The sequence below is a fragment of the Peromyscus maniculatus genome, chromosome 1 (genome assembly GCF_049852395.1).
Source record: "Peromyscus maniculatus bairdii isolate BWxNUB_F1_BW_parent chromosome 1, HU_Pman_BW_mat_3.1, whole genome shotgun sequence".
Lineage (NCBI taxonomy): Eukaryota > Metazoa > Chordata > Mammalia > Rodentia > Cricetidae > Peromyscus > Peromyscus maniculatus.
The window spans coordinates 96471523-96487089 of record NC_134852.1 but is presented as its reverse complement, the minus strand read 5'-3'; the positions used below and the strand labels follow the sequence as shown (position 1 = coordinate 96487089).

At 38.7% G+C, this 15567-nt stretch overlaps 1 protein-coding gene across 1 annotated transcript in view; it reads left to right on the top strand.

Annotated features, from left to right (window-relative positions):
- Positions 1 to 6079, top strand: part of LOC102918310 (vomeronasal type-2 receptor 116-like) — a 34626-nt gene extending 28547 nt beyond the window's left edge. The window contains exon 6 of the mRNA XM_006990773.3: positions 5160 to 6079. Within this exon, the coding sequence (XP_006990835.3) occupies positions 5160 to 6079 (920 nt within the window). The remainder of the gene's footprint in view (positions 1 to 5159) is intronic.
- Positions 6080 to 15567: the final 9488 nt, after the last annotated feature.

Below are 15567 nucleotides of genomic sequence, written 5' to 3'. Positions count from 1 at the left end.
CCAAAATAATCAAATGATTGTTTATTTTCTACCATGTTTATATAGTTCTCAGAGATCTCTTTGGGGAAAAGGAAAAGATAAATGTCATTATAAATGTAAATGAGTTAAGAACACTGCTATTTGAAAGTATATGCTGCCTTGTTCATGAACTATACATTATGGTCTAATCATTCCAAACAAGTGAATTAGTATTTTCTCATAGATACTTCTTTACAGTACTAAATATTTCCTGTACATCTAGTCTATATTTTAGAATTCAGAATATTGTAATAAATTGTATCTACTTTTAATTTTATTAAAGTTATGAATGCTATGCACCTGTCTCAGCTACAGTTTATAAAGCAATAAAGAGACACCATGACCATGGCAACTCTTATAAAGGAAAAACATTTAATTGAAGTGACTTATAGTTCAGAAATTTAATCCAATATCACCATGGTGGGACATAGTGGCATATAGGCAGACATGATACTAGAGAAAGAGCTGGAAAATTACAACTTCATCCAAAGGCAACAGAAAATGAACAAGGTATTATATTGGGCCTGATAAAAGAGACCTCAAAGGTCACTCCCACATTGACACATTTCCTCCAACAAGGACACACCTAGTCCAACAAAGCCACACCTCCTAATAATGCTACTCCCTATGAGATTATGGAGGCCAATTACATTCAAACTACCACATTCCACTTCCTGACCCCTATTAGCTTGTAACAATATCGTAATGCAAAATGCATTTAGTTCAACTTCAAAAGTCTCCACAATCTATCACAGTCACAACTATGTTTAAAAGTACAAAATACTAAATCTCTTCTGAGATTCATGCTATCTCTTAACTATAATTCCCTATAAAATCAAAAGAAAAATAAATCACATATTTCCAACATACAATTACACAGGATATACATTACCATTCTAAAACATAGGAGATACTTGACCAACACAAAACCAAAAACCAGCTGGGGAATTCCAAACCCTGTATCTCCATGTCTGATGTCAAAACACTCTTCAGCACCCCAAATCCTTTCAGCTTTGTTGAGAGCTACACATTTCCCTCTTTTGTGCTGGTTCCAGGACCTGTTAGTAGCTCTCCCAAAAAGGTTCTGGCATTTCTGACATCTTGGGGTTTCCAAGCAATCCAGGCTTCACCTTCACAGGTTCACACAATGGGCTCTCTGGGCCTCCATTCATGAATACCCTTGACAGATGCCTGGCCTCAGCAACAAGCCTTAATCATTGAGGAAGTGTCCATAATCCCTTTCTTCAATCCTTAAAACCAGAATCACATGATCAAATCTTCCCAGTTCTGCAACTTGCTGGGGCTGCAGCATGGTCTCCTTGTTCAATTACATCTTTACCAAATTTCTGTTTTCAATGGTATCCTTCACTGCCTGAGCTTAGCTATCCTGAAACTGAATCTGCAAACTAGGCTGACCTCAAACTCAAAGATGTGCCAACATTTTCCTACTGGGATTGAAAGCGTAAACCTACTGGGATTGAAAGTGCTGGGATTGAAAGTGTAAACCACCACACAAGGCTCTATGCTTTTCTTTAATTCCTTTCCACAAATTGGAAAATTATCTGGGTGGAATCTTACCATGAGTTCACCACTCCCTTTATTCCAGTTCTTAATCAGTTGAACTCCTTAACACAGTACTTAGCTCCATTCCACTACCTGGTGTTCCTTTTCTCCTCAAATTGTATATTCTGTATTTTACCTTGCTCACCTGCTCCTTTTCATTACAAATCTTCTGTAGAGTTAACACTAATAACCACACATGGCAGTTTTATGTGGCTTTTTGTGCCCTTTTCTCATTATTGGGATGTTTTGAAATTTCCTCTGCCAATAGAATAAATCCAAAACTCTTCACTTTAGCCTCAGGCAGACTCTTCAGACAAGGGCAAAAAACAGCTGCATTCTTCACCAAAATATTACAAGAATGATGTCTAGGCCCTGTATTAATATTCTTCTCTGAAACACTTTGAGGAAGGCTGCCACAGTTCATCAAATGACACTCATCACCACTGTCTTCCATGCTGTCCATTAAGCAGCACTTAAAGCATTCTACTGCCTTTCTAATCTACAATCTATATTCCTTCAAAGATAAGTATGGTCAGGCCTATCACATCATTACCTCAGTCCCTGAGATGAACTTCTATCTTACTTACAGTTTCTATTGCTAGGAAGAGACACTATGACGAAGGAAAATCCTATAAAGGAAATCATTTAATTGGAGCGGCTTACAGGTCAGAGGTTTAGTCCATTATCATCATGGTTGGACATGGTGGTATGCAGGTAGACAAGGTGCTGGATAAGGACATGGTACTGGAGAAGGAGCTGAGAATTCTGCATCTTGATCTAAAGGCAACAGGAAGTGAACTGGATGTCACACTGAGCCTGATCAAAGGAGACTTCAAAGGCCACCCCCTAGAGATACACTTCCTCCAACAAGGCCATGTCTACTCCAAAAAAAACAAAGCCACACTTCCCCAAAGTGCCACTCTCTATGAGATTACAGAGACTAATCACATTCAGACTACCACAGCACCCATATTTTCCAATTGTCACTCAATGTCTCTATCAAGAAGTGGATATTCAGTAATGTATCAGATTTTAGAAATGTGTTTTTTATTGTGTTCTATGGTAAATCAATACAATCATTGGTAGGTTTCATTTTCAGTAGTATTCTAGGTCACAGATGAATTTGGAGGCCAATATATAAAACTCTGAATTAAATCTTTTATTCTAATGATCATAACAAATATGAATGGAGAGTTTTTTAATTCAATATGTGGTGAAAACTCAATATGAATTTCATAGTAATACTGGAAATGATGTTATTGTTAGTGTATGGGGTAACTGAAAGATGGAATTAATTGTGGTTGGAGTGATGAGAAAAGCTAAATAATAAACTTAAAGTTTTATTTAAGAATAAGACCAAAATGTATATGGTTTCATATGATGTGAACAGGATTATGAAGATAAAGTACATATTTTAAAAATTATACTGAATATTAACATATTTAATTAGGAAACCTAATGAAAAGTACGAGAAGATAAACCAATTGAATAGAATAATGCAATGAAAAGAAATTAATAAAATTATATCTATTTAAATGATTCTATTAAATATATATCTAATTCAATTAAAAGTTTGTTTATTGACATTTGTGTTGGTCAGATACAAGGTTAATAAACAGAGTTAGATTAAATTCCCCTAGTTCCTGTGTGTAAATTTTAAAGCTTTAGAATATAACATTTTATAACACATAATAATTTGAAATGGATATAAAAAGTTGAAGTATGTGAATACTTAGATTTACTAGTTTAGATACCATTGTTCAGAGCAATCAGAGAGAATATAAGAACTGAAAAAGAGGCCGGGCGGTGGTGGTGCACGCCTTTAATCCCAGCACTCGGGAGGCAGAGCCAGGCGGATCTCTGTGAGTTCGAGGCCAGCCTGGGCTACCAAGTGAGCTTCAGGAAAGGCGCAAAGCTACGCAGAGAAACCCTGTCTCGAAAACCAAAAAAAAAAAAAAAAAAAAAAAAAAAGAACTGAAAAAGAATATACATCTTTCAATGAAGAGACTCAGTACTGGGAAGACACCATCACTTCTCAATATGACCTGTTGGCTCACTGCAACTGAAAGAAAACTGAACGCACTGCAGTATAAATTATAAACATATGGGTGGAAGGATGTCCTAAGCCCCATTTAGTACTGTCTTTCAAAATTATGTCCTTTATATATGGAATACTATCTTGACCATGATATTTCTCAATGAATACGAAACTGTCATGAGACTTGGGCAGTTGAATCTTACAGACATTAGTAAAACTGGCAAATAATATACCCTACCAAAATTCATACATTGAAACATAAGCCAAAGGAAATGATTTTGACATGCAGATAATTTAGGTGGTAATTTGTTCATGTTGTCTCTGCCTTCTTTGATATTATCAATGCTTTTGTTTGCTTCATTTATTTTTAAGATTATAATATAATTACATAATATTCCTTTCCCTATCCTTCTTCCAAAAACTGCCACACATGCCTCTTCCCTCTCTTTAAAACTCATGGTCAATATTCTTATTAATTGATGCCACATAAAATAGTTTATGTATACATGTATTTCTTTTTACAACCTGTTCAATATGTGTAATGTAACTCTTATATTTTCAGGACTGACCATTTTGTTATTCAAAGATAATCGGTGTGCACTTCTCTTTCAATATTCCTGCAGTTATATAACTGCCTGCAGTTTTCTGCATATAGTTGTTTTCTGATGGCCTTTCTCCAACTATCTTTGTCATGTCCGTTGTTTTTATCCTTGTTCAGCTCATGTTTAAGCTGGCATATTGGTGAGACATTATAAATGTTGCTTGGGATGTTCCTAGGAAACACAGACTCACATCAAACTCTGTGAAGTGGCTCTTGTAAGCTTTCCAACCAGCTTTCATGGTATTTTCCATGAGCCTTAGTGATAGAATAGTGTTGTAGATGAATCCAATGGACTAGACCATAACTCTAGATTTTCATTGGTTGCATTTTCCCTAATGGTCTCTGTCTGTTCCAAGGTAAGTTTCCATGATGGGGAGTAAGGACTATACTTATGTGTATAAGAAAAAATATTTAAAATGACTTAGGGAATATACTGCCTAAGTAAAGTGCTTGTTGTAGGTTCTTTTCAAAAACATAAGGTAAGTTGAGATAGTATGTCCAAGGAGTCATAGGAGGCCATTAATGTTGGATCAAATTTGTCGCTGATAGACCATAAGATGCATGGAAGCAGCTCATTCTAAGTTCTTATTTTGCATACTAAACAAAACCATGAATAAAAAAAGTGTGCTTCCATCAATGATCCAATCCAAGGTATGTTGTAGCATAAGTCTAAATATTATGTGACAGTACATTATTGTTTTGGAAAACTACTAGTTAATTCATGAGTATGTAAGATAAATATGAACAAGGGCATTCATAAAAATGATAAGTTTTGGAAATTGGGATGAAACCCTATGAATCAAATATATTTAGATTTCCATAAACCACAAGATGTAAGGCTAATTTAGCTATGAAATTCCAAAGCATTAATATTTTGCATATTTTGTACATAAAAATAGAGAAAAATTAAAACTGATAATAATGCCTTTCTTATACTAGACATGGACGAATGTGTGAAGTGTCCATTTGGTCAGTATGCCAACACAGATCAAACTCACTGCCTCAAAAAAGTTATAACCTTTCTGGCTTATGAAGATCCTTTGGGAATATCTCTGGTCTGCTTGGCTCTGTGCTTCTCTGCTCTCACAGCTGTTGTATTCTGTGTCTTCTTGAAGCACCAAGACACTCCCATTGTCAAGGCCAATAACAGAGCTCTCAGCTATGTCCTACTCATCTCCCTCATCTTTTGCTTTCTCTGTCCCTTGCTCTACATCGGCCATCCACATACAATCACCTGTATAATGCAGCAGACCACATTTGCAATTGTCTTCACTGTGGCCACCTCTACTGTCTTGGCAAAGACTATTACTGTAGTACTGGCATTCAAAGTTACTGTTCCAGATAAAAGAATGAGGTCACTGCTGGTTTCAGGGGCACCTAACTTCATCATCCCCGTGTGCACCATGATTCAAATGCTTCTCTGTGGAATCTGGATAGGAACTTCTCCTCCATTTGTTGATGCTGATGTACACATGGAACATGGCCACATCATCATTGTTTGCAACAAAGGTTCAGTGATTTCCTTCTACTGTGTCCTGGGATACATGGGCTCTCTTGCCCTGGCAAGTTTCACTATAGCTTTCCTGGCCAGGAATCTGCCTGACACATTCAATGAAACTAAGTTCCTGACATTCAGCATGCTGGTGTTCTGCAGTGTTTGGGTCACCTTTCTAGCTGTCTACCAAAGCACCAAAGGCAAGGCTCTGGTGGCCGTGGAGGTCTTCTCTATCTTAGCCTCAAGTGCAGGGCTATTTCTTTGCATCTTTGCCCCAAAATGCTACATTATTTTGTTAAGACCAAAGACAAATTCTTTTCACAAGTTCAGAGTCACAAATACTAAAGCTGAATATATTCATTGAGTTTATCTAGCTTACTTACAGCTATAAGCAAATCTAAAAGATTAAAAGCTACTTTCTACTCATTAAATATTGTGTCAAAATATAAAGTTTCTCCATGTAAAATGAAGAAAATATGATGAATAATAGTTTCATCAAATGACCAGGACCTCAGTTCTATGGATCAAACCTTGTGATTAGGCATATTCTGGTGTCATATTTGAAGGACTGTGGGACTTTCATTAAATTCTGTGCTAAAATGTTGGGGCATTATATGAAATCTTAAGGTTAGATAGGCTAGATGATCTATTAAGTGATCTAAATAGGGAGATTATTCTACTTCGATATTAATAGGAGCTTAGATTAGAGAAAGAGAAGAAACAAAAGTAGTACTGATTAAATTACAAAATTAAGTGTTTCTATTCATTTTCTTTTTTTTAATTTTCATATATATACATAATTTTTATTTTATAATTAACTTAATTTCACATATCGGCCACAGATTCCCCTGTCCTCCCTCCTCCCTTCCCGCAGTCCTCCCCCTATTCCACCCTCCCATTCCCACCTCCTCCAAGGCAAGGTCTCCCCTGGGGAGTGAGCCCAGCTTGGTAGACTCAGCCAAGGCAGGTCCAGTCCCCTCCTCCCTACACTAAGGCTGAGCAAAGTGTCCCAGCTTAGGCCCCAGGCTCCAAAAAGCTAGCTCATGCACTAAGGACAGGTTCCACCTCCACTGCCTGGGGGCCTCCCAAACAGTTCAAACTAATCGACTGTCTCACTTATCCAGAGGGCTTGGTCCAGTTCATTGGGGGCTCCATAGCCAGTGGTTCACAGTTCAGGCCTTTCCACTAGTTTGGCTATTTGTCCCTGTGCTTTTTCCAATCATGATCTCAATATCTTTCGCTCATACAATCCCTCCTCTCTCTCGACATTTTAGGCTCCCAGAGCTCCACCTGGGGCTCAGTTGTGGATCTCAGCATCTGCTTCCATCAGACACTGTTTCAATTCTGAACATTTGTGCCCCAAACACAAGAGCAACCACATATGTAAAAGAAACTTTACTAAAGCTTAAATCACACATAAATCCCCACACATTAATAGTGGGATACTTCAACACCCCACTCTCACCATTGGACAGATCTATAAAATTGAAACTTCACAGAGAAATAAGGGACTTACCTGATGTTATGACTTAAATGGACTTGATATCTATAGAAGATTCCATCCTAACAAAAAAGAATATACTTTCTTCTCAGCACCCTATGGTAACTTCTCTAAAATTGAGCACATACTCGGCCACAAAGTAAATCTCTATTCATTTTCAAAGCATGGTATAAGGTTAAGAACTACAGTGTAAACTGGGACCACATAGTTATTTACAACCCTTAAGTCCTCAATCATTCTGTAAGCTTATTTTAACATTTTCATGGACAAGAAAAGGGTTTGTCTTGAAGTGTTCCATAGGTATCATAGGGAATAGTCTACTTGTATATTAATAGGAGCTTGAATTGGAGACAAAGAAAAGGCAAAAATTGTACTGATTAAGCTATAAAACTAAGTGCAACTGTTGATTTTTCTGTTTTAACATTTATTCTTATGAATTTTTTTGTTTATTTTACATACCAGCCAGTTTCCCCTCCCTGCTCTTCTACAATCCACTCCTCAGAAATGATAAGGCTTCCCCTAATAGTCAACAAAGCATGGCATACTGAGTTAAGCCTAGGTGGGACTGGACTAGGCCATTGACATGGTGAGACAGTTGTGTAGATTTATCTGCTTGGGAGACCCCTTGAGGTAGGATCATAAACCATCTCTGGTGCATGAGGGGGCTTTGTGGAGCCCACTACCTATGATAGGACACCTTGTGCAGCCTTGAGGCAAGGGGAAGGGCTTGGACTTGCCTCTACTAAAAGTGCCTCCACATGGGAGGCCATGCCTTCTTGTTGGAGGGAGGGGGGATGGGAATGGAGGGAAGGCTACATGGGTGGGAGGAGGAAAGAGGGACATCTTTGATTGGTGTATAAAATGAATGAAAAAAATTAATTAAAAAAGTTATAAAACTTGTTACTGTTCATTTTTCTGTTTTTTCATTTTATTCTTAAATTTTTTGTTTATTTTACATGCAAAACACTTTCTCCTCCCTGCTCTTCTCCAGTTTCCTCCCCCTACTCTTTTCTACACTCTCATTCACTGCTCAGAAATGATAAGGCTTCCCATAATAGTCAACAAAGTATGGCATACCAAGTTGAGGCAGGACAGAACTCCTCCCTTCTGCATTAAGGATGAGCAAGGCCTCCTATCATAGGAAATAGGTTCCAAAAAGGCAGCTCATGTGCCAAGGACAGAGCCTAGTCCCACTGCTAGGGACCCCAAAAACATACCAGGCCATACAAATGTCACCCACATACAGAGGACCTAGGTTGGTCCCATGAAGGCTCCTTAGCTGTCTTTCTAGGATCTGTGAGCTTGCACAGCTCAGGTAATCTGTCCCTGTAGGTTTCCCCATCATGATCTTGACCCCCACTTGCTTACATAATCCCTCCTCTAGCCCCCTCCCCCACGCCCATCTGCCCGAGACCCCAGCCACTTCCTGAGACTTAGAGACCGGCCCCCAGCTCCCAGCCTGTCCCCGACTGCAATTCTGGACCAGAGCTTGCCCCTGACTTCCCTTCTGGACCAAAGAGATGGACAAGAGAACTCCCTTTTGGACAAGAGAGAGAGTCTTCCTGAATCTGTCAGCTCTTTGTGAAACAAGTACACTGATAAGACCAAGAAGGATCCACAAGGAGATGGGCAGACGTCAAGGCAGAAGTACATACAGCAAAATGAAGAGCAATACAGCATCACCAGAACCTAGCTCGCCTCCAACATCTAGACCTGAACACCAAAAATTGGAAGAATCAGAACAAAGTAACCTTATGAGTAACTTCATGAAGAAGGTAGAGGCTTGTGTAGAGGAAAAGACAAGAAAATTGGAAGAACGCTGTAAACAACTAGAGGAAAGGGCAAACAAATTAGAAGAAAACAATAAAGCCCTCCAAGAAAACAATAAAGTCCTGGAAGAAAACATTAAAGTCCTGGAAGAAAACAATAAAGCACTGAAAGAAAATCATGAAAAAGCAATGAAACAAACAAAGGAAACAGTCCAAGAACTGAAAAGGGAAATTGAAAAAATAAAAAAGACACAAACAGAGGGAATGCTGGAAATAGAAAACCTGAGTAAAAGATCAGGAACTTCGGATGCAAGTATAACCAACAGAATGCAAGAGATGGAAGAGAGGATTTCTGGCATTGAAGATACAGTAGAAGAAATAGTTCCATCAGTCGAAGGAAACACTAAAGCCAACAAAGTCATGAACCAAAATGTCCAAGAAATCTGGGACACTATAAAAAGACCAAACCTACGAATTATAGGGATAGAAGAAGGTGAAGAATACCAACTCAAAGGCACAGAAAATATATTCAACAAAATTATAGAAGAAAACTTTCCCAACTTAAAGAAGGAAATGCCTATGAAGATACAAGAAGCCTATAGAACACCAAACAGACTAGACCCCCCAAAAAAGTCCCCTCGACACATAATAATTAAACAACTAAATGTACAGAATAAAGAAAGAATATTAAGAGCAGCCAAGGAAAAAGGCCAAGTGACCTATAAAGGTAAACCCATCAGAATAACACCCGATTTCTCAATGGAGACTTTGAAAGCCAGAAGGACCTGGACAGATGTAATGCAGACACTAAGAGACCATGGATGTCAGCCCAGACTAATATACCCAACAAAACTTTCAATCATCATAGACGGAAGGAACAAGACATTTGAAGACAAAGCCAGATTTAAACAATACCTATCCACAAACCCAGCCCTACAGAAAGCACTAGAAGGAAAACTCCAACAGAGGGATGTCAGATACACACTTGAAAACACAGGCAATAGATAAAGCCACAACAGTAAACTCCAAAGAAGAGAAGTACACACACACTACCACCAAAAATAACAGGGATGAAGAATCACTGGTCATTAATATCCCTTAATATCAACGGACTTAATTCACCTATAAAAAGACATAGACTTACAGAATGGATACGAAAGCAGGACCCATCTTTCTGCTGCATACAAGAAACACATCTCAAATTCAAAGACAGACACTACCTAAGAATAAAAGGCTGGGAAAAGACTTTTCAATCAAATGGTCTTAAGAAACAAGCAGGGGTAGCCATCCTGATATCCAACAAAATAGACTTCAAACTAAAATCAATCAAAAGAGATCAAGAAGGACATTACATCCTCGTCACAGGAAAGATCCACCAAGATGAAGTTTCAATTCTGAACATATATGCCCCAAACACAAGGGCACCCACATATGTAAAAGAAACATTACTAAAGCTTAAACCACATATAAAACCCCACACATTAATAGTGGGAGATCTCAAAACCCCACTTTCACCACTGGACAGATCTCCCAAATCGAAACTTAACAGAGAAATAAAGGACTTAACCAATGTCATGACCCAATTGGACCTAATAGATATCTACAGAACATTCCATCCTAACAAGAAAGAATATACTTTCTTCTCAGCACCACATGGAACTTTCTCGAAAATCGACCACATACTTGGCCACAAAGCAAATCTCAACAGATACAAAACAATCAGAATAACCTCATGTGTTCTATCAGACCACCATGGTTTAAAGCTAGATTTCAACAACAACAAAAACTACAGAAAACCTACAACCTCATGGAAACTGAATAATGCTCAACTGAATCACCAATGGGTTAAGGAAGAAATAAAGAAAGAAATTAAAGACTTCCTAGAGATCAATGAAAATGAAGACACCACATACCCAAACTTATGGGACACTATGAAAGCAGTGCTAAGAGGGAAATTCATAGCACTAAATGCCCACATAAAGAAGTTGGAGAAATCGCACACTAGTGAATTAACAGCACATCTGAAAGCTCTAGAACAAGAAGAAGCAAAGTCTCCCAGGAAGAATGGACGCCAGGAAATTATCAAAGTGAGAGGTGAAATTAATAAATTAGAAACTAAGAGAATAATACAAAAAATTAATGAAACAAAGAGTTGGTTCTTTGAGAAAATCAACAAGATAGACAAGCCCTTATCCAAACTAACTAAAAGACAGAGAGAGAGAACCCAAATCAACAAAATCAGAAATGAAAAGGGGGACATAACAACAGACATTGAGGAAATCCAGAGAATTATAAGGTCATATTTCAAAAACCTCTACTCCACAAAACTGGAAAACCTAAAATAAATGGACATGTTTCTGGATAGGTACCACATACCTAAGTTTAATCAAGACCAGATAAACTATTTAAATAGTCCAATAACCCCTAAGGAAATAGAAACAGTCATTAAAGGTCTCCCAACCAAAAAAAGCCCAGGACCAGATGGTTTCAGTGCAGAATTCTACCAGATCTTCAAAGAAGAGTTGATACCAATACTCTCTAAATTGTTCCACATAATAGAAACAGAAGGAACATTACCAAACTCCTTCTATGAGGCTACAATTACCCTGATTCCTAAACCAAACAAGGATGCAACAAAGAAAGAGAACTACAAACCGATCTCCCTCATGAACATTGATGCAAAAATACTCAATAAAATACTGGCAAACAGACTCCAAGAACACATCAGAACAATTATCCACCATGATCAAGTAGGCTTCATCCCAGGGATGCAAGGGTGGTTCAACATACGAAAGTCCATCAATGTAATACACCATATAAACAAACTCAAAGAAAAAAACCACATGATCATCTCACTAGATGCAGAAAAGGCATTTGACAAAATCCAACACCCCTTCATGATAAAAGTCTTGGAGCGATCAGGAATACAGGGAACATACCTAAACATAATAAAGGCAATATATAGCAAACCAACAGCCAACATCAAATTAAATGGAGAGAAACTCAAAGCAATTCCACTAAAATCAGGAACGAGACAAGGCTGTCCACTCTCCCCATACTTATTCAATATAGTACTTGAAGTTCTAGCCAGAGCAATAAGACAACATAAGGAGATTAAGGGGATTCAAATTGGAAAGAAAGAAGTCAAGCTTTCCCTATTTGCAGACGACATGATAGTATACTTGAGTGACCCCAAAGATTTCACCCAGGAATTGATAAAGCTTATAAACACCTTCAGCAACATAGCAGGATACAAGATCAACTCAAAAAAATCAGTAGCCCTCCTATATACAATGGACAAAGAAGCTGAGAAGGCAATTAGAGATACATCACCCTTTACAATAGCCAAAAATGACATAAAATACCTTGGGGTAACACTAACCAAGCAAGTGAAGGACCTATATGACAAGAACTTTAAGTCCCTGAAAAAAGAAATTGAAGAAGATGTCAGAAAATGGAAAGATCTCCCATGCTCATGGATAGGCAGGGTTAACATAGTAAAAATGGCAATCTTACCAAAAGCAATTTACAGATTCAATGCAATCCCCATCAAAATACCAACACAATTCTTCACAGATCTGGAAAGAACAATACTCAACTTCATATGGAAAAACAAAAAACCCAGGATAGCTAAAAGAAACCTGTACAATAAAACAACTTCTGGAGGCATCACAATCCCCGACTTCAAGCTCTACTATAGAGCTACAGTAATAAAAACAGCCTGGTATTGGCATAAAAACCGACATGTGGACCAATGGAATCGAATTGAAGACCCTGAAATTAACCCACACACCTATGGACATATAATTTTTGACAAAGAAGCCAAAAGTGTACAATGGAAAAAAGAAAGCAACTTCAACAAATGGTGCTGGCATAACTGGATATCAGCGTGTAGAAGGCTGCAAATAGATCCATATCTGTCACCGTGCACAAAACTTAAGTCCAAGTGGATCAAAGACCTCAACATAAATCCAGCTACTCTGAACCTGCTAGAAGAGAAAGTAGGAAATAGTCTTGAACACCTTGGCATAGGAGATCACTTCCTAAATATAACACCAGTAGCGCAGACACTGAGACAAACAATCAATCAATGGGACCTCTTGAAACTGAGAAGCTTTTGTAGAGCAAAGGATACGGTCAACAAGGCAAAGCGACAGCCTACAGAATGGGAAAAGATCTTCACCAACCCCACATCTGACAGAGGACTGATATCCAGAATATATAAGGAACTCAAGAAATTAGACATCAAAAGGACCAACAGTCCAATTGAGAAATGGGCTTTAGAACTAAAGAGAGAATTCTCAACAGAGGAATCCCAAATGGCTGAAAGACATTTAAGGAATTGCTCAACTTCCCTAATCATCAGGGAAATGCAAATCAAGACAACTCTGAGATACCACCTTACGCCTGTCAGAGTGGCTAAGATCAAAAACACTGAAGATACTTTATGCTGAAGAGGATGTGGAACTAGGGGAACTCTCCTCCACTGCTGGTGGGAATGCAATCTTGTACAACCACTTTGGAAATCAATATGGCGCTTTCTTAGAAAATTGGGAATCAATCTCCCCCAAGATCCAGCTATACCACTCCTGGGCATATACCCAAGAAATGCTCAATCATACCACAAGAGCACTTGCTCAGCTATGTTCATATCAGCATTGTTTGTAATAGCCAAAACCTGGAAACAACCTAGATCCCCTTCAACTGAAGAATGGATAAATAAATTGTGGCACATATACACAATGGAATACTACTCAGCAGAGAAAAACAATGACATCATGAGGTTTGCAGGCAAATGGATGGACCTAGAAAAAATCATCCTGAGTGAGGTAACCCAGACTCAGAAAGACAAATATGGTATGTACTCACTCATAGGAAGATGCTAGATGTGGAACAAGGATGACTAGACTGCTACTCACATCACCAGTGAGGCTACCTGGAAAACGGGACCCCAAAAAAAGACACGGAGAAATGGACGAGATCTACATGAATAGCCTGGTCATGAGTGGGAACAATGAAGGGCGACAGTCGAGGGAAAGAGTGGGAGATCCTAGCTGGATCAAGAAAAGAGAGGGAGATCAAGGAATAGGAGACCATGGTAAATGAAGACCACATGAGAAGGTGAGAAGAGGAGGAAGCAGAGAGCTAGGGAGGCCCACGGAGATCCACAAAGATACCCCCTCAAAAGACTGCTGGCAATGGTCGCGAGATGGCAGGAACTGACCTACTCTGGTGATGAGATGGCCAGACACCCAGATAGTGGTGCCATAAACCCCATCCAAGGACTGAGGAATCTGAAGGCAGACATCCACGGCTGGGCCCCTGGTGGAGCACTGGGAGTCTAATTAGTGAGTAAGAAGAGGGTTTATATGAGCGAGAATTGTTGAAGCCAAGGTTGGATAAAGCACCGGGACAAATAACCAAATGAATGGAAGCACAGGATCTATGAACCAAAGGCTGAGGGGCCCCCAACTGGATCAGGCCCCCTGAACGGGTGAGACAGTCATTTGGCTTGATCTGTTTGGGAGGCAGCTGTGCATTGGTGCCAGGTCCTGAACTCGTTGGATGAGTTGGCTGTTTGAATCCTGGGACTTATGCAGGGACACTTGGCTCAGTCTGGGAGGGGGAAATGGACCTGCCTGGACTGAGTCTACCAGGTCAACCCCGGTCCTCGGGGGAGACCTTGATCTGGAGGAGGTGGGAATGGGGGGTCGGCTGGGGTGAGGGGTGGGTGAGAGAGGGAGAACAGGGGAATCTGTGGATATTATGTTGAACTGAATGGTGTTGTAAAATAATAATAAAAAAAAATAAAAAATAAAAAGAAAAAGAAAAGGGACAAATCATCTATCCCAGGAAACAGAGTGAAACGGCGTATGGGTATATATTATCTAAAAAATTTTATGTCTTCTTATATGTTTGTTTCTGCTTTTCTCTAAAGATTTAACACTATTGGTCTTCTAATAGTCCCAGTTCAATTAAAATTTAAAGCTGACTTTGGAGTTGGAGAATGGCTCTCTCCTTCTTTAAACTCAAGCATGTTGTTAAAATGAAAATACAAACTCCCTGTATCATGGCAGAATAAAAGAGCCATTTTCTGCTATGGGACAGGACAAAAGCCAAATTAATTAAGGAACTATTCTATTACTAATCTCAACTCTTTGATTCTATTCTGATTCTTTAAACTTTTCTTAAAGTATAAATCTTATATCAAAATTTACAAGATTAATATATATATACATATACATTTTAAACTTTGTTAAGATATGAATGGTCATATAGATTACTAATTCTAGAAAAAAGGCTTCAATTAGCTGCATATATATGTCTTTGTGTTCGAGTCTCTTATCAGTTTTCTGCAGGAAATCACGGCCAGGCCTAACATCAACTGAAGTCTCCAGGAAGAAGATGGGGCCCCACAACAACAACCACAACAACAACAATTCCACGTGGACAATAATAATATAACTAAGCTGACAAACATCATCTACAGATCAGCTTTGAACTACAAGGTGCTCAGAGCAATTTTGAGATGACTAGCTGAGATGATCCAGTCTCACAGACTACTTGAATAAGGACTTGAGA